The 19,089-nt window shown below is 33.2% G+C and overlaps 1 protein-coding gene across 1 annotated transcript in view; it reads left to right on the plus strand.

Moving 5' to 3' along the window:
• DCDC1 (doublecortin domain containing 1) overlaps positions 1 to 19,089 on the plus strand; it is a 383,234-nt gene that overhangs the window by 221,215 nt on the left and 142,930 nt on the right. Inside the window, exons 18-20 of the mRNA XM_081062445.1 lie at positions 196 to 256; positions 6,660 to 6,794; positions 7,198 to 7,355. Of these exons, the coding sequence (XP_080918571.1) occupies positions 196 to 256; positions 6,660 to 6,794; positions 7,198 to 7,355 (354 nt within the window). The remainder of the gene's footprint in view (positions 1 to 195; positions 257 to 6,659; positions 6,795 to 7,197; positions 7,356 to 19,089) is intronic.

The raw sequence follows: 19,089 nt of genomic DNA on the forward strand, positions 1-19,089 counted from the left end.
TATCAAAGAAGTTGATTGTCTTAGGGAAGGATTTAGCTACTGAGGTAGCAGTGATGGTACAATTGTAGAATCCTGGGTAGAATGTGGGCAGTCCTCCTGCCGGGCGATATAGAAAATGATTCTTTTATTTGAAACCTATAAAATGTTTCAGTGTGGAGAAAAGTTGTCAATCTCTGAATTACATTTTCATTACAGACATAAAGAAGATAATTCTCAGAAGTGGGTGTTTGGGACTGACGGCTGCATTTATTCTAAAGTAAGGACTTCATACGCCACAGCTTTTATTCCTAAGTTTTTCTGTTCCCAGATTTGTATAAAATGCACTGTCTATTGTTGAGACCAAGAAATGCTTTTTCTGCACAAATGATTTTACTCTGTGCCCAGAAGTTCAGAATTTAGCCTAATTTAACTCATTACTTTCCTTTGAGGTTTTGTTTGACTTTAAACAGCAGGTCCTCCAAAGCCAAAAATAATTTTCTTTCATCTATCGCTAAGAAACCACCTAGCATTTCAGGGCATCAGCTTTCTTTCTTTTATTTTAAATTCTAATTTAATATTTTTATTGAGATATAATTGACATATCATATTGCATAATTTTAAGGCATACACTGTATGGATTTGTTTATTTATATATTGCAATATGATTGCCACCATAGCATTAGCTAACACCTCTATCACCTCATATAATTATTATTTGTTCTTTGTGGTGAGATTAAGATCGACTCTCTTAACAACTTTGAAGTTTATAACATACTATTGTTGATTATAATCACTATGCTGTGTATTAGATCTCCAGAGCTTATTTATATACTAGTTGCAAGTTTGTACCCTTAAATAACATCTCCCCAATTCCCCCACCCCCCCGGGTAACCACCATTCTTCTCTGTTTCTATGAGTTTGGCTTTTTTAGATTCCACATAGATGTGATATCATGAAGTATTTGTCTTCCTCTGTCTGATTCACCTCATTTAGCATAATGACCTCAAGGTCCATCCATGTTGTCAAAAATGGATGAATAACATTCCTCTGTGTATGTGTATGTGTGTGTAAATGTAAATAAAATATATGCCACATCTTCTTTATCCATTTATCCCTTTATGGACACTTACGTACTTAGATTGTTTCCATATCCATATCTTGGCTATTGTGAATAATGTCACAATAAACATGGGAGTACCAATATCTTTTCTTTATCCACATCAGTTTTCTTATTCATTAAAATGAATAAATTGGCACTTTGGAGAACTGGCAGTCTCTACTAAGGTGAACATGTATACACAACCCAGTAATTCCCCTCCTAGTTTAATCTTAAACAGAAATGCTGTTATTCCATGACAGCCTGCACCATTTTAGAAATTTGCAGAGTTTGATACAATGTAAATTTGTAAATTAACATAATAACGTTTTCTTGAGTAATTATTTGTTGGCACACTAGCTAAAATCCCAGCTCCACTCACTAACTAATCCAGAAACATACACTTTTAGCTCTGTTCTTAAGCAGGAAATTTGACATAGCCGTCAAATGTCAAAGCATTTTTAAAATTACATTTTTTCTAACTTCATTCTGAGATTCACCCCACCTTTCCCTTTATCCTGTTTCTGACTCCACTACGTTTCTGAATCAGAGTGAGGTTCCTGATTGGTAGGAACGGAATCACAGAAAGACTAAAGCTTGTACATCTTGGTAAAAATAACAAGTAGAATTTTGAGACTGAACCAAAATATCCCTTCAGCTCTTAGGCCTGTCCTTGCACATGAGAACTTCATTCTGATGCATTATCTGAACAGTGTTGGTTCCTATTACCAGACAACATAGTAATTCTGTTTTGTATAAGTATCATCCTTCCCACCTACAGACACAGAAGAGCAGGACCAAGGTTTAAGTGTATTTTCTTCTTCCCTCTCCCAAAATTCAGGTACCTAAATATCCACTTCTACTCCGATGTCCTTTTTACCTTTCCTTACCTAGCAATTTATTATTTTCTAATTATTCCTACTACTAGTATTGATAGTGAGCAAATAATGCATACTTTTGTGTTTCAAACACGTTATTTTTGAGAATTTTGATTCTAAAAATTTTAATGTGACATTCCCGGACACAATCACTGATTTTTGAAATTAGTTATTCTAGATTCACAGAACAAAACTATCTTTTAATGAGGCATTTCATTCTTATGGAAGTTTAATAATTTTAATTAGATCTAAATTTAGTCATATCCCAAACTATATCCATCTAGTTAAGGCTAAAATGAAGGATAATTTGATAATTATTTGCAGCTGGATCATAAATGGAGCTCATTCTATTCATTAGAAAAAGACAGAATTACTGCTTTAGGATATTAATAACTAATCTTGGCTCCACCACTTATTAGCTGTGTGGCCTTAGGCAAGTCATTTAACCTTTCCAAACTTCACATTCTACGTCTGCAAAATAGATGCATTCTTATTACTAGCATTTTGAGGATTTGGCACAGATTCTGGCCTATTGATAGATTCTGGCATATGAATTCTAACTAATTGATAATGTATAGCTATTAACGATAATCCTAATGAATAAATTTAAATACAGTATTGCGTTTTGTTACTGATTTTATTTCGATAAGGTTTTTTTATTTGCTTGTTTTTAAAGTTAACCATCCCTCTATTTGTTTGCAAAAACATAAAGTTAGATCACTTCCTTTATGCAAACCATCAGTTTCAGCTAAATTAAGATTTAAACTTAAACATGGAACCACAGAATATCTAGAAGAAATCATGTATTAAAGCATTTAATTAAAGCATAGTAGTGGTGAGTGGATGTCTTTATCTGCAAGTAAAGAGAGAACTCATAAAGGAAAAGACTAATGGCTTTGAGTATATAATTTTTTTTTAATTCTAAACCTAAAATAGCATAAACAAAAGTCAGAAAGGAAATAGGGAAAAGCTGTGCAATATAAGTGTCAGAAAATGGGATAATACTCTTCATATACAATAAGTCTGATACAGCAATAAAAAAGGATCAACACTTCAATAGAACAAGAAACAAAGAATATGAAAAGGGAATACAAGACAGAAGAAAAATCAAAAGAGGCAAACCAAATAAAAAAGTTCAGCCTCATTAAAATTTAAATAAATGTAAACCGAGGAGATAGTATTGAGATGGTATTTTCTTCCTATTAAATAGGGAGGTTGTAAAATTGGGAATATCCAATGTTGGTGAAGATTGTGAGAAAACAGACATACTCATTTCCTTTTCCTGTGTTTGTATTTTATTTGTGTTAGTTATTTATTGCTGCGAAACAATTACCCCCCAACACGGTAACTTAAAACAACAAGTGTTTATTATCACACTGTGTCTGTGGGCCGGGAATCTGGGAGTGGTTTAGCTGGGTGTTTCTCACTCAAGAGTCTCTGGTGAGGCGGTAGTGAGGGTGTCAGTAGGGGCTGCAGTCATCTGAGGCCTGGTGAGGCTGAATGATCTGCTTCTGTGCACACTTACACTGCTTCTGTCCAGAAAGTTTACCCATTTGAAGAATCCCATTTAGCATTTTTCGGCATATTCACAGGGTTGTGCATCCATCCTACAATCTAATTTTGGAACATTTCTATTTGCCCTAACAGATACCTTGTACCTCACACATGTTCCTCCCATTCTTTCTGCCCCACCCCAGCCTTATTTGTCTCCACAGATTTGCCTATTCTGGACATTTATTATAAAGGGAATCATACCTTATGTGATCCTTCAAAACGGATTTCTTCCACTTAGCATAAGGTTGTCCAATTTCATCCATGTTGTACTCTGCATTAGTAATTTATTTTTTCGTACTGCCAAAATAATAGTCCATTGTATAGAAATATTACATTTTATTTATTTATCAGTTAATGGAAATGTTGTGTGTTTCCACTATTTTGGCTGTTGTGAATAATGCTGCTATGAACATTTGCATAGACGTTTGTTAGTGGATGTATGTTTCCATTTCTCATTGATATATAACTAAGAGTGGAATTCCTGGGTAATATGATAACTCCATGTTTAACATTTTGAGGACTGGCCAAATTGTTTTCCAATGTATTCACACCATTTTATATCCTTATCATCAACATATGAGGGTTCCAACTTCTTTGTATCCTTATCAACTCTTGTTATTCTCTGTCTTTTGATTACAGCCATCCTAGTTGGTATGAAGTGGTATCTCATTGAGATTTTTTGATTTGTAGTTTCCTAATGATTGGTGATGAACATCTTTTCATGTGTTTATTAGCCATTTGTGTGCCTTCTTTGGAGAAATATCTTCTACTCAGATCCTTTGCTCATTTTTTAATTGAGCTATTTGTCTTTTTATTATTGAGTTGTAAGAGTTCTTTATATATTTGGTATACACAATCACTTATCACACATATGATTTGAATATTTTCTCCCATTTTGTGGGTTGTCTTTTCATTTTCTTGGTGACATTGTTTGCAACACAGAAGTTTTAATTTTTGATGTAGTATAATTTATTTTTTTTGGCACTTCTACTTTTGGTGAGGTCCCTTACATTTTTTAATAGACTTTACTCTTTTTTAAATTTTTAAAATTTTTTATTGGGGAATATTGGGGAACAGTGTGTTTTTCCAGGTCCATCAGCTCTAAGTCGTTGTCCTTCCGTCTGGTTGTGGAGGGCACAGCTCAGCTCCAAGTCCAGTCGCCATTTTCAACCTTTAGTTGCAAGGGTCGCAGTCCACCATCCCATGGAGGAATTGAACTGGCAACCTTGTTATTAAGAGCTCATGCTCTGACTAACTGAGCCATCTGGACTCCCGAGACTTTATTTTTTAGAGCAGTTTTAAGTTCACAGTAAAACTGAGGGGAAAGTAGAGCTCCCATTTGCCCCATGTTCCCACACATGCACAACCTCCCTTAGTGTCAACATCCCCACTATAGTGGGACATTTGGTACAACTGATGGACCTACATTGACACATCTTCACCCAATGTCTATAGTTTACAGTAGGGTTTCTTCCTGGTGTTGTACATTCTATAGATCTGGACAAATGTGTAACAACATGTATCCACCATTAAAGTCTCATACAGGGTAGTTTCACTGCCCTAAACATTCTCTGTGCTCTGCCTATTCATCTTTCCCTCCCCCCTAACCCTTGGAAACCACTGATCTTTTTTACTGTGTCCACAGTTTTGCCTTTTCCAGAATGTCATATAGTTGGCATCATACAATATGTAGCCTTCTCAGGTTGGCTTTCACTTAGTAATTTGCTTTTAAGGTCTGGAGTCCCTTACATTTTTAACATACATATTTAGTTGTACATTTTCTAACAAAGTTATTCAATATCTCTTTTTCCAGAACAATGTAAGGACCTTAGTGCCCTTTAATTATTTACTGAACACATCCTATATTTTTGGTAGCACTTTAGTTTTACACTTTCAAAAAGAAGTTTCTAGTGTACTTGAGTCAGCATATTTAGGCTTTATGGACTAGTAAACAAGCTGGATGACACTGAGCAAGTTGCTTAACATCCCTGTGTCTGTTTCCTCACCTTTAAAATGGACACAATAATAATACCTATTTCAAATGGCTGTTGCAAGCATTAAAATGTAAATATATTGTCATGTGAGGCATTACAGTGCTCCAATGGTAGCCTCCAAATATGCTCCTAGATAGGCCATCCTAGAGCTCATGGACCAGAAAGGGGCACAGACCAAATTAAAATGCTCAAATCATGCTTTATTAAATTGATTTAAAACACAAGACAAAATGCATAGGAAGAGAGATGGGCTAGGATACACACTTAAGGTGCAAATGGCCTGAAGGGCCACGTTACCTGAATCTCTGCAATACCGACATATACTCTCTCTGTGTTGTGTCACCCTTCCCTGCTGATGATGTGGTTCCAAGGACTAGAAGTGAAAGTTGAGCAAGGAGCCTGAGGCAGTGACACACACTTGCTCCATGAGTGCCCTGGGTGGTGAGTAGCTGTGCTCCCCAGTTAGCCTGTTGGGTAACTGTGGATTTTATCCAGCAGAGGATCCAAAATGAGAGGCAGCCATAGGTGGCCAATTAAAGATCTCATGTTTTTTGTGTGTCTGCTGTGTTTCATTTCTGTTCCATGTATCATAAATATTTGTTACTTTATTATTTAGTAAATCATGACTATTACATGTCTATTTTTTCCTTCTACCCCTCTCTATGTTTATAACACACATACTCTACTTACTTTCTGTCTGACGCTTCTCAGGTTACTAACTCACTCATCCATGCTTAATGCAGCTAATGAATTTCATCCATCCCATTTGTTTTCTTGTCTTCTAGAGCAGAATTGAATATTCCCAAACAATACAGCAACTGCACGTTACATTTATAATTATACCTTTTATGTTGAAATAACTCAATAAATGGTAGCTGTTATTAGTATATAACATGGCTTTAATATTTTAATCCTATCTATGGGTGAAGATCAGCGATTTAATTAAACTTGATCAGATTAAACAACTAATTAGAAAACTCAATATTAAAGTTATTTGGCTTGATTTTGATCTGAAATTGATAATAAATTGCAAAGTTTGTTAGCCAGACCTTTTTCGTATTAATCTGATTTACTCTCCCATCATTCTAGTTGTATAGATTTTTGGCTATTGCTCGCAAGGCTGGTACTACTTTTCTCCCCCCACCCCTCGTTTTACAGGCTTATCCTCAGTTTGTTCTGACCTACCTAGAGGAGCTAAATGCACAAGTGGATGCGACCCAGACAGAATACTGCATTGACCGAGGTGCCTGGACCACAGCTCATCAGGAACATGGCAGCAGTTTAGCGGAAGAGGTCAGTGTAGTCAGCCAGAGGCAAGACAGAAATAGATCTCTAAAATGTATTTTGAAAAGAGGAAAATGTTCAAGTTGTTTTCAGGAGGCAAACACAAATTCACATCTTAATGTTATTGACTGTTTAAAATCATACACATAATATAATACTGATGTGCACATTAATATTTACATAAACATCCACATATATTTATATAAACATTATTTTATTAAATAGATAGTGATACACTAACTTTTCTTAGGACTGCCTTTTTTGTTCTGGACACATACAAATGATTTATGTGCCCGATGAAGAAGACTGAAGGAACCATGAAAAGTATAATGTTAAATTTGGAGCATACATAGTTTAGATGTTTCCACTCAATGAAAATTAGCTTATGCTATTCTTATATTTTATTTATTAGGTTCTGCAAAAAAGTGCCAGTATCCCTGTCGTGAAGCAACTGCAAGAACCTTCAGACACCCATTTAATGCCAGAAGTTTCTCCTGGAGAGACAGAGCAGCTGGCAGTGGCATTGCTGAGGAAACTGGAAGAGAAACATCCTAATGCTTCTGCTCAAAGGTAGGGCACTGACAAAAGAGAGCTTTATTGCTCAATGACATTCGATGTTTTCCTTCAGTTTCATGTTAAGATTGATTTATTGATGATTATTCAAATATCTCAAAAGCCCTTTGGTTTTCAAGCACAGTAGTTTTTGGGTCACATTTGATCAAGAGAGGTGACATTTATGTGTATTTCATTAAAGATTGACATATGATATTGTTTATAAGAATACCTTGGAAGGGTTGCTGTTCTGGGATCTCACTAAAATTCTTTGAAGTAACACATAATTAGGGTAAGACAGTGGAAATGCCAGGAGGTCTTTAAGAAGGCTATACGCATAAAAATCCTTTTAATGTTCCATGAAGAGAATATGGTATTTAGACCGGAGGATGAGTGTACAATAGATTGTCTTAAGTAGTGATAATTTAACAAATTGACATAATTTCTATTACTAGAATAAAACTAACATCAACAATTTTGCTAACCAATTGAAAATTATCCTTGGTTGGAAAATGGAAATTCTCTGATCCTCTTTAATCAGAAATCTAAAGTTTATTATTAGTAGTATTTTGTTGGGGTTTGGTGTTGTAAATCACAAAATGACTTTATAAACTGCAATTTTAATGTACAATTATTTGAAAGTAACTATTGATTGAAGTACTCTTAAAGGAGAAATGCAATTCTTACCATACTCATTAAAGTTCAAGAGAATTCCTAAATTTAGGATAGAACTGTCAATTGCATGAAGAAAAGAAAGATGACAACTTTTATTTTCTTTTCTTTAAGAAAAATGTCCAGCGAGCTTTATCGAGGTGTAGTTGATATATAACATTGTGTAAGTTTGTGTGCAACATAACCTTGTATTTCAATTAAAAACTATCTTATATTCTTAATTACGTATTTCTGACTCAGAATTTGACAGGAGGGGAACATTCCCCCCCCCATCAAAGTGTCTCTTAAATGTGTTGTCTCTTTTGTTATTTAAACCTCAAATCTTTTGATTTTGTTGTTTTGAGTAAGATCGGGCATAGACCCCCCCCAAAAATTAACAAATTTAGTACCTTACTGTACAACCGCATGGGGTGTCCTGGACCTGTATGAAAACTTATTCATTCACTGCTACCAAAAGCTGCAGCCAAACAGCCAGGCCACTCTCCATCCACATCACTAAAATATAAGTCTCTAGGGAGCCGTGTGTGAAGTTTCCATGTAAAACAGGAACTCGGAACACTGGGGCACTGGGGAACTCAAATACTGTTTTCTGAGGCCATCGATGGATTATCTTTCCAGACTTACTCGGCAGCCACTACTCTACTCTTCCTGAGAGAATGCTGGGGCTTGCCATTATCCCGGGATCTGCTCGAGGAGGCCCATGTTCCTTCAGCTCTCAGATTCTGAAACCGATAGGCAGTTTCTGTGTCTCGTGCTAGTCCTGGTCCTGGTGGGTCCTCGTGTGGGGACCCCAGTTATAATTCACTTACTTCTTTATGACTTTCTCCTTCCCCAGCCTGGAGGTATTTTCTCCAAAGATTAAGGGAGGGCATTGGGTAGTTTAGGGATTTGTCTTCAGTGTTTTGTTGTTGTATCTCCCTGAAGCAATATAGTCTGATGACGGAACATTGAGAGAAACGCTTATAGTATTAGGACACGTGAAGTCAATTCACCTCCCCACACCTCCCACTCCCTGAAAACAAAGCAAATAATGTCAGTTAACATATCACAATAGCTGTCTGAGTTGTTAGAATTAAATGAGATGTCTTTAAACTAACAGAAATGTAGGAAACAGTAAGTAATAGTTGTGAAAATGTTCTGAAAACAAATAGAGGTAGAAAAGAGTTTTTAATAGGGTTATATTTACATTTGTGATTTTTAGTCAGTTGGAATTGACTGGTAAATATGTTGGGGATTTTATTTCATAAGAAATTTCCCGGGGCCCGAGCATTCCCGATGGTTTGTATCAGGCTACAGCAACTCCTCTGTCCTCCTTTTTTTCCTTAAAGCCACAGGGATTTATCTGCATTCTCCTCTCCGCCCCCACAATTTACCACAATAGATGTAATTTCAGTTTCTTTTCCTTTCTTTCTGTCCCTTAACAAAGTTATTTTGAGGAAAGAGTAAGTACTTAGAGCAATTACTTTCTTCTCATTTTGGAAGGAATTGTTGGGCAAAATTAGAACATGGTACTGAAATTGGCATATTAATTACTTTGAACCTTAGGTTGTCTTGTTAGGCTTACAATCCTTCCAAATATAAGGAAATCAGTGTATTGTATTATCACACCTTCAAGAGAGAGATTTACATTTTCTTGTTTTTTTAACTTTACAATATAAAGAATAAAATCACTGCAAAAAATAAAGGAATAATGTGAAATGATCTGAGCTGTGGAAATCTGAAAAATAAATAGAATTTTAGAACATCAGGGAAAACATTAATGAGCAAATAATCTGAATAAAGAATATATAACTGAAAAGAATCTAAAAACAGATCTAAATATATGTCATTCCTTAGAAGTAGCTGAGGAAGGAGAGAACCACAAGTAGTCAAATTTGGGGAAAGAGAAAGTTTGGTAGTTAGTGGTAGGTAATATGTAAAAATGAAAAAATAACATTCGTTTATTAATAACATACACTGAATTTGCTTGAGTGTTTTATGTGCATTATTATTGCCCAAGAACCTATAAGGTATGTAAAATAGAGGTATTACGCTCTGTTTTATTGATAAAGAAATTGAGGTACAGAGAGATTGAGCTACTTGGCTAAAGCCTTCCAGCTGGTAGTTTAAGGCCTCTCTGAGCCTAAAGTCCTATTCTAGCCTCTATATTGTTCTGCCAGACCATTCATGTTCTTGTCTTAACAATTATTCCAAATCTTCAGGTTTTCATGTAGGGCCTATTATTTGACTGGATATTTTGAAAAGGGACCTTTACATGAAGTGGAACAGTTTAGAAAGGGATTAATAGAAGATACATTAATTTTGGCAGCTTTCAGTGGAGACTAAATAAGAGGTAAGAAACGTTAAGGGAGACTGTGAACCCCTGATTTCTTGTTGAATCCAGTAGCCTAGATTTACTGATTTATAGAGGCTTGCACTTGAAGGGATTAGAGATTTAAAAAAAAACCCTTTCGAAAGATGTGACTATAACTTGTCATGATTAAACAAAGTATTTCACACCTTGAATGGTGACTCAGGTCAGCTTTGTATATACTAAATTTGTTGACAGGTAACTAATAGCTGTCATATATTGAATATTTACCATGATGTGCCAACTCCTATTCTAAATACTTATTCTTATAACAACATGACAGATTGATTTAGCTATTGTCATAATAATATGATGGCAGAGGTACTCTTATAATCTATACAGATAGAGTAACTGAGATTCAGAGTGGTTTTTGTAATGTGCCCATTTGTACCGCTGGTTAGTGGAGAAAATGGGATTTGAACCCACAGACATTTAGATCTACAGCCCATGCTCTTAACCTGTTTTCTTCCTCATCCCTACTAGTTTTTATTCTACTGATTTCATAACAGAATGTCATCATATTGAGTAGCCATATTAAGTCATTACTAAAATGTTATGTGTATTACATCATAAAAGATTTGATCAGACTATTGCCATTTTGATTTATGTATTGTTTTGAGTTATATCCTTAAAAAAAAACTATAGCAATCATCATAAACCAGGCTGTCTCATGTACATGTCACTTAATTTACATTTCAAACACTTGTGGAAAGCAATCTGATCATTGATCTTTTTTTTCTCTTTTTATAAACGTGGAAATTTCTTTTGCCTATTGAAGAAAAAGGAAGATTTCCTACTGTGTAAGGCCCTTAATGTAGGTCCTTATGAGTTCATAATAGGTTACATCTTTTTGTTTGCTTTAGCAACACTTAAAATATTTTTGTTTCACCTGTCACTGAGATATAGAATTGTGGTTCTCTTTTTGCTTGGATGAAGTAGGTTGTGTGCATATGTTTAATTCTAAGTTTGGTCCAAAATAAAGTAAATATCATATTCTGGTATCTTTAAGTGTCAGGAATGTGTTTACTTACATTAATTTATCCAGTGGAGCCCTTTACCCTTATGTAAATTGAATAGGGGGTGGGGAAGGACTGGGACAGCCAACAAAGCACACTGACCCAGCTTGTCACCCAGTGACCTGTGAGAAGGAAATAATGAACTGTGAGTAGCTGTCATCTTAACTGTTTCTGACAGTTTGCCTTTGGGCACATCTGTGTTAGTGGCATTGGAAAGGCCTTTGTTCTTTTCCCACTAGTGACTTTGTGGAGTGCTGAGGGGTTTGCTAGCCACTGTACTCCTAACCGGCCCCTTCCTTCCCAGGGAAGCAAGCAGCTGCCACAGATCACACTGACATTTCTCTTCATGACTCAACTTGGCATGTACTTCACTCTTTCAAGAGAGTACATCTATTTAAAAGACCTTTGATTTTTTAAAAATTTAAAATGTAAATTTAATGTCTCATGAGTTTTGATACTAATAAAAAAGCAAGTTATAAAATGCATTTAGTGTTATCCTAATTTTATATACCATGTTTCCCTGAAAATAAGACCTAGCCGGGCAATCAGTGCTAATGTGTCTTTTGGAGCAAAAATTAATATAAGACCCAGTCTTATTTTGACCCAGTCAAAGTAAGACTGGGTCTTATTTTGCTGTAATATAAGACTGGGTATACATTATAACACAATATAATGTAATATAATATAATGTAATACAATGTGATATGATATGATATGATATGATATGATATGATATAATTAATTTTTGCACCAAAAGATGCGTCAGAGCTGATTGTCCGGCTAGGTCTTATTGTCGGGGAAACACGGTAGATAAAGGTAAAGACAAGGAGCTAACTAGATAGGCAGGTGACTTGAAGGAAATATATTAAAGTATTGACAGTTGTTATTAAGTTTAAAATTTTTATGTATTGTTTATTTTCCAAATTTTAATAATTGAATATTGCATTGGCAATAGAACAAAAATCAATATATATTATGAAAAGCATTTTTAATGTAGATGCCTGATACATGCTTTATTAGTAGGAATATTTGGACTAAAATAGGTAAGAATATGCTATATTTTACTTCACATTTTCCACTGCTATTTTAAAAATAAGTTTCTATCAATCATTTAAACTTTAAAATATTGTAACATGTACATTTTAAAGTTAATCTAGTGTATAACATTATTATAATCATTAGGATATATAATTTGATAAGGTACAGGTGTTTCTGTCTCCTGGTTTCCTAAAGTATCACTGTTATTTCAATCATAACGAAAGCAGAACAGTCTGAATAATGTGTGTCATCCCCTAAGAGAATTGTTTAGATTAAAATCAAAGCTTCACTTATAAAATGTAATTCCTGAATCAGTTTTAAAGCCTTATTTACATTTTTACAATTTTATAAAATTAGTCTTTCTACTATAGTTAAGTCTGGCTATAATCATCATGGAATAAATACTGAGCATTTGGTTTTCACTTTATCGTATTTACCCTCCCAAGAGAATGTACGAGACTACACTGCATTGGTCAATTTTCATAAGGCCTTTTTTCCTCTATGATAGAATAGAAGAAATGAAGCTTAAAAGAAGTGACATGCTTTTTTTTCTGCATTCAAGGTTTCTCTCTTAGTAACAGGTTTGAGATGCACTAAGTAATGAACTATTATAGTCTGCTTTTCAAAGAAAATTAATAGTAATGAGAAATTCTTTAAGCAGACGAGATGATCATGTCTATATAATTTTAAATTATAAAAAATACATTAAAAATGCAGTCATATTATGATTTTCTTGAGTATTCAATAGCATATGATTTATTACTCTATTAAATCATTTATGTAGTTTTGCATATAGTTGATGGTAATCAGTAACCATCTTATTTGATTAAAACATTCTTCTCATTTTCCTCATCAAATATCAACACAATTTTTGTAGAGATAGTGAATGCAAGGGTCGGTTTTGATAACAGTCAGACTCTGTCTTTTTCAGGACAGTGAACTGTTTAAATTGCCACACACAAATTCTTATTTCTAGAACTCTTACCAATAGATAGGCGAATGTTGATATAATAATTGCTTTTAATATTCACTAAATTCAATTACAATTTCTAGGAATAAATTCCACATTAGATTACATTACTGTTTTTAGCTATTGAGATGTTCAGCTGTAAGCATTAGCCTTTATTTCTTTTATTCTATATACCGTAGTGTGGTATTGTATTTAAGAACACAAAATTGTTGTATGTTCCAGAGATGCAGAGATATATTTATAATTTCTTTTTTTTTAATTATAAAAGTCAAATATTCTGATATTTGGCTGGTATTGTTGCCTGTTTGTGTTTTAGTATATTTTAAAATTAATTCCCATATGTTCTCTGTGAATTAAAGTAAAGTGAACAAATAACATAATTGCACCTGCTTCTTTGAAACAACAAAATCAAGCATTCCAAAGGATTAGGTTTCCATTCATAAATGTACATTAATTCAGAAATTATGAAAAGCTTTCAAGTAAGCATTTTATGATTAATTTTTGTTTTCACTTACTACCAGGAGGTACCCAACTGTCAATCATGCTGCTTAATTTCCATTTTCAAAAATGTACTATTTATCTTTCTGTTTTGTTCAATACTGTCTGTAGAAGCTATTCAAGGTATGAAGGGGAAACTACTCCTACAGTCTTCAAACACGTAGCCCCTAAACTAGAATGTCTATCTAGTATTATAATACTGAAAGTAATAGGTAATGAGGTTCTAGATTTGAGTATTGTGGATGGACAATGAAGAGACTGGTGGTGTAGGGATAATTAGGTTACAGTGTATGGAATTGGATGACAGCAGAATTCAGGCAAAGTGACCTGTCTGTAGGTTAGCTGCCTAAGTTATCTAACTCTTTCTTCCTTTGTCCCCGTACAACCTATTCTCCCCTTAATAGGCCAAAGTGATCCATTTATATTCTTAAGTCAAATAATGGGAACCATTAGCTCCAAATCCTCCATGGCATTTTAGTTCCTTTAGAATGAAACCGAAGTCTTTACTATGTGCTACATGGTCCTACTTTACCAGGCGCCTGGTGTTTCTCTGACCATCATTCTCCCTTCTCTTTCTTTGCTCCAGCTAGCCTGGCTTCCTGGCAAACTCTCACACTTCATTCCACCAATTTTAATGTCATATTTTCACTATCATTTTCATTTTGTTATAATCTTTGATCCACGGATTATTTAGAAGTATATTTGTTCATTTCTGAAAATATGAAAAATTTCTGGTTTATATGTGTATTATTGACTTGTAAATTAATTTTACTGTGGTTGAAGAACATTTTTGGTATGATTTCAAACTGTGACATTTGTTGAGATTTGCTTTATGGCCTAACCAATATCTGGACAATTTTTACAAGTTATCCATGTGTACTTGACAAGAATATGTATCCTGCAGTTTGGGGATGCAGCGTTCTATTTATGTCAGTTAGAACAAGCTTGATAAATACTGGGGTGCCAAAAATATGTATACATTTTAAGTGATGTTATCTTAAAATGAGTGCCAATTTTTTTGGCACCCTCTGTATGTTTCCAAACCTTGTGTATACTTACTGATATTTTGCTTGGTAGATCATTTACTGAGAATAATATGGTTAAAATCTCCCACTTATAATTGTGGATTTGTCTATTTCTCCTTTTATTTTTATGAATTTTTCATTTCTATAATTTGAGGCTATTATTAGGTGCATACAATTTTAGAATTGTTATATCTTTTTGATGAATTAATCTTTATGTTTTTATGGACTGTTCCTCTTTTATCTCTAGTAATTTTTTAACTTAAAGTTTATTTTGTCTCATATTAAGTATAGTGACCCTAACTTTTTGGTCAGTGTTTACATGATATATTCTGTATCTTTTTATTTTCAAATTTTATCTTTATATTGAAAGAGTGTTTTACATGAACACATAATTTTTTAAATGCAGCATGCCAATCTTTGTCTATTAATTGAAGTATTTAGTTCATTTACCTATAACATAATTACTAATACTTTGAGATTTAAATATAATATGTTACTATGTGGTTTCTATGTGTTCTGTCTATTCTATGTTTTTTTTTCCTTTCTCTTGAATTTATTGAGTATTTTAAATATTATTTAATTCCCTTCCTCTCAATTATCTTGGTTTATACATTCTTTTACTATTCTTTTAGTGGTTATCCTAGGTATTATACATATTTCCTTGACTTATTAACATCTAATATAAATTAGTGCTTTTACCACTTCTCAGATAATTCAAGGACCTTAGAATTCTTACTCTCCATGTTTACACTTTCTGACTAAATGCTGGTGTATGCTATAAGTGTTTCAAAACCCACAAAACGTCAAACTTATTATTGTCTCAATCAATATTCATTTAGACTTAGCCAATGTTTTACCCATGCTGTTGATTCCCCGCCCCCACCATATTTCTGGATTTCCATCAGAAATCATTTTCCTTCTATTTAAAGTACATTTTAAAATATTTCCTTAGATGTTGGTCATAAATTCTCTCTCTATTTATTTGTCTTTTAAAAATCTATATTTCACTTCCATAGTCTCATTTTTATGTTTTTACTGGTTATGAAATTCTAGATTGTCAGCTGTTTTTTCCTGAAAACACTGAAAGTATTATTCCATTGTCTTTGACTTCAATTTTTTTCTTGTCATTTGAGAAGTCATGTATCAGTGTTATCGCTTCTTTGAAGGCAGCATGTTGTTTGTCTCTAGCTGACTTTGAGGTTTTCTCTTTGTATTTAGTGACTACTATGATTTTTCACTAACTGGTTTTGTTGTTGTTATTATTTGTGTTTTTATTTATAATACTCGGGGGTTTTAGGACTTGAATCTGTAGCTTACTGTGTTTTATCAGCTTTGGAAAATTCTTTGCAATTGTTTCTTCAAATATTATTTCAGCTACATTTTCTCTCTCTTCTTGAAGGAACACTAATGACATATATATTAGAACTTTTTTTTTTACTGTAAACCCGATGTCTCTTATGTACTGTTTCATATTTTCTACCTTTTGTCTTCTTATGTTTGAGTGTGAATATTTTCTTTGGTTCTGTCTCTCAACTTATGAATTCTCTCTTCAACTTTATCTAATATGCCACTAAATCTATGCATTGATTTCTTAATGTCTGTTATTGTGTTTTCAGGTAGAAATTTTCCATTTGGTTTATATAGCCCATGATATTACCACGATTTACTTAATCATTTCTCTGTTATTGAACAGTTTCCAGTATTTTAAGTTTATTAATTGCATTATAACAAACATCTTTATTTCTTGTCCAGAATGCAGTCATTTAGTATGTGATCATTTATTAAGCAACTTTTTTCTGCCTGGAACTTTGTTGGATACTAAGAATATAAAAATATACTGAAAAAGTGCCTGATTTTCTTAAGTTCATATTGTCATAAAACATTTTTCTGCCAAGTTACTTGTGAAAATCTGCTTAAGGTTGTAGAAATTGTATTGATCGTGAGGTTTGTTGAGTTAGTGTTTTTATTTTCTATTTTATAACATTTATAACTTAGCTGATCAAATAAGAGGGCTGAATTTGTACTTTCTAACAGCATTTTATTTTCTTTCTGTAAACATAAGCCATTCTTTATATTTTTCATGTTTTTAAATTGGACTACAGAGTTAGTCAAACTATGACATATTACGTTACCCTAGAATCATTTTTACTTTTTAAAAACAGAAATACCAACTATCCTCCTTTGATAATGCGTGGTTTCTGTAAATATTTATAAAAAATAAATAATTTTGCCTTTAATTAAGTTATTTAAGAATAATTATGTTGCAGCACATATAATAATTTCAATTGCCCATCAGTTTATCTATTTGAACATAACTGACAGTCCTTTTGATTGACTTGTTATCATCAGTATGAGTCCATTCTTTTTTTGATCAGTCTCCAATTGAGCCATTCTGTGAATTTAAGGGAAGTGGACCAAGTGCACAGACAAAACAACACTACAATATTCATATGCTCAAAACACATAGATTTTAGTATCAAGATTTAAATCTTTAAGTCCCTTTGCTGAACTTTGTTTATTGTATTATTTCCTGTTCTATTACTTGCAAATACTTGAGAGTCAATTCACATAGTTAAAGAAGCATTTGTTTCTCACTTTTATATTCATTCATTCTTTGATAAATGCTTTTGTATGCTTGCTAAGAAAGATGATATAGCTTCCTAACTGACATCTCAAAATCTGGAGTCAGATTAATCCTTCTTCTGGTCTAAGCTCTTCTAAGTGCTCACTGTGTGATTTTAGGCAAACTATTTAATATCATTGATACTCAATTTCCTCATATACAAAATGGGGATAATTATTGTTTAAATGATATCACAAATGTTAAAGTTTAGCCCAATTCCTGGCACACAGTGAATACTCGATAAATGATAGTCTTTATGATGATAATAATGCGTTATTATTAGTATTGATGTTAGTATTAAGTACAAAATATCATAAGGATGCAAAGCAATTCCTGCCTTTAAAATTTCTCACCACAGAAAGCTGTGTACTACTACATTTTTAATGTTATTTAAAGAGTAATTTTTGAGTTCTCATTAGATCTAGAGAATTATAATACATAATATTTGAGTATGTCTTTAAAAAAACCCTCAGATCTCAAGAAATATATGTATACTAAATATGTATATTCACAATGGAATAAGTTAATGGTGACAAACTATAGTCACTCTATAAAAATGTGTTTTGAGCCTTTGTAAACCAAAGAAATTGGATATATCAAATCACATATATCACCAAATTGAAAGGTATAAATAAGTAGATAGTCTGTCCTTGAGAAAGTTGAACTGTAGTTGGAAAGACAGTGCAAAAAGTTTAAAACCCTAATGACTGTTATTGTTTTTTAATGTCATGTTTATCATTAAATTTTTGGAAACACAAATAGAAAAAATTCATAAAGGAAAGGAAAAATATGTAATCCTGGATTATTAATTTTTGTATCTTTTTATAGGTTTTTGTTATTGTCATAATTACATTTACAAAAATGGGAGCCTGCTAATTTTTTGTGTTTAACAATGACAACACAATTACAGACATTAAGATGTTCTGTAAACATCTTTCCACAAGATTAAATATATGTCTATATCATTCTTTAGTGTGAATCTTAGTTTGTGTAACCAGTACTACATTATAGGACTTAAAGTTGTTTCCAGACTTTTTTCTCTTATTAACAGGATGGCAATAAACAACAGATCAAAATTTGAAACACGATGTAAGTGTTCAATAATAAGAATCTTAAAAAGAATTTTTGCACAGCAGTACATGAGAAGTGCCTCCTCTCAAATGTTAGAAATTAGAGAAAGAACAGAGGGTTGTGTGTTTGGAAGAATTGTAGAGAATGGTCTGGAGCTGAACCCTATGAGGATAATTGGGGTTGTTTTGTTTGAAAGTAAAGGGAAAACATTTTAGGAAAAAGAAACAGTGTGATTCCTTTTTATTTATGAAATAATGGCTCCCCTAACAATGATGCATGACCATGCAAATCTTTTTCTTGTGAAAATTAACATTTAGCTCTGATTTGAGCTGTGGATATTTTTATATGTGGCCTGTCTTACCAGAAACCTAGTATTGTTCTAATTCCAATTTAAGTGAGCTCATATATCAAGCAGAAAGCTTTCATCACAAGGTAGCTCATAATTTTTCAGCAGGTATAAATTCTTCTGGGGTCACCAGAAATTTTATT

This window comes from Rhinolophus hipposideros (assembly GCF_964194185.1).
Source record: "Rhinolophus hipposideros genome assembly, chromosome: 10".
Classification (NCBI taxonomy): domain Eukaryota; kingdom Metazoa; phylum Chordata; class Mammalia; order Chiroptera; family Rhinolophidae; genus Rhinolophus; species Rhinolophus hipposideros.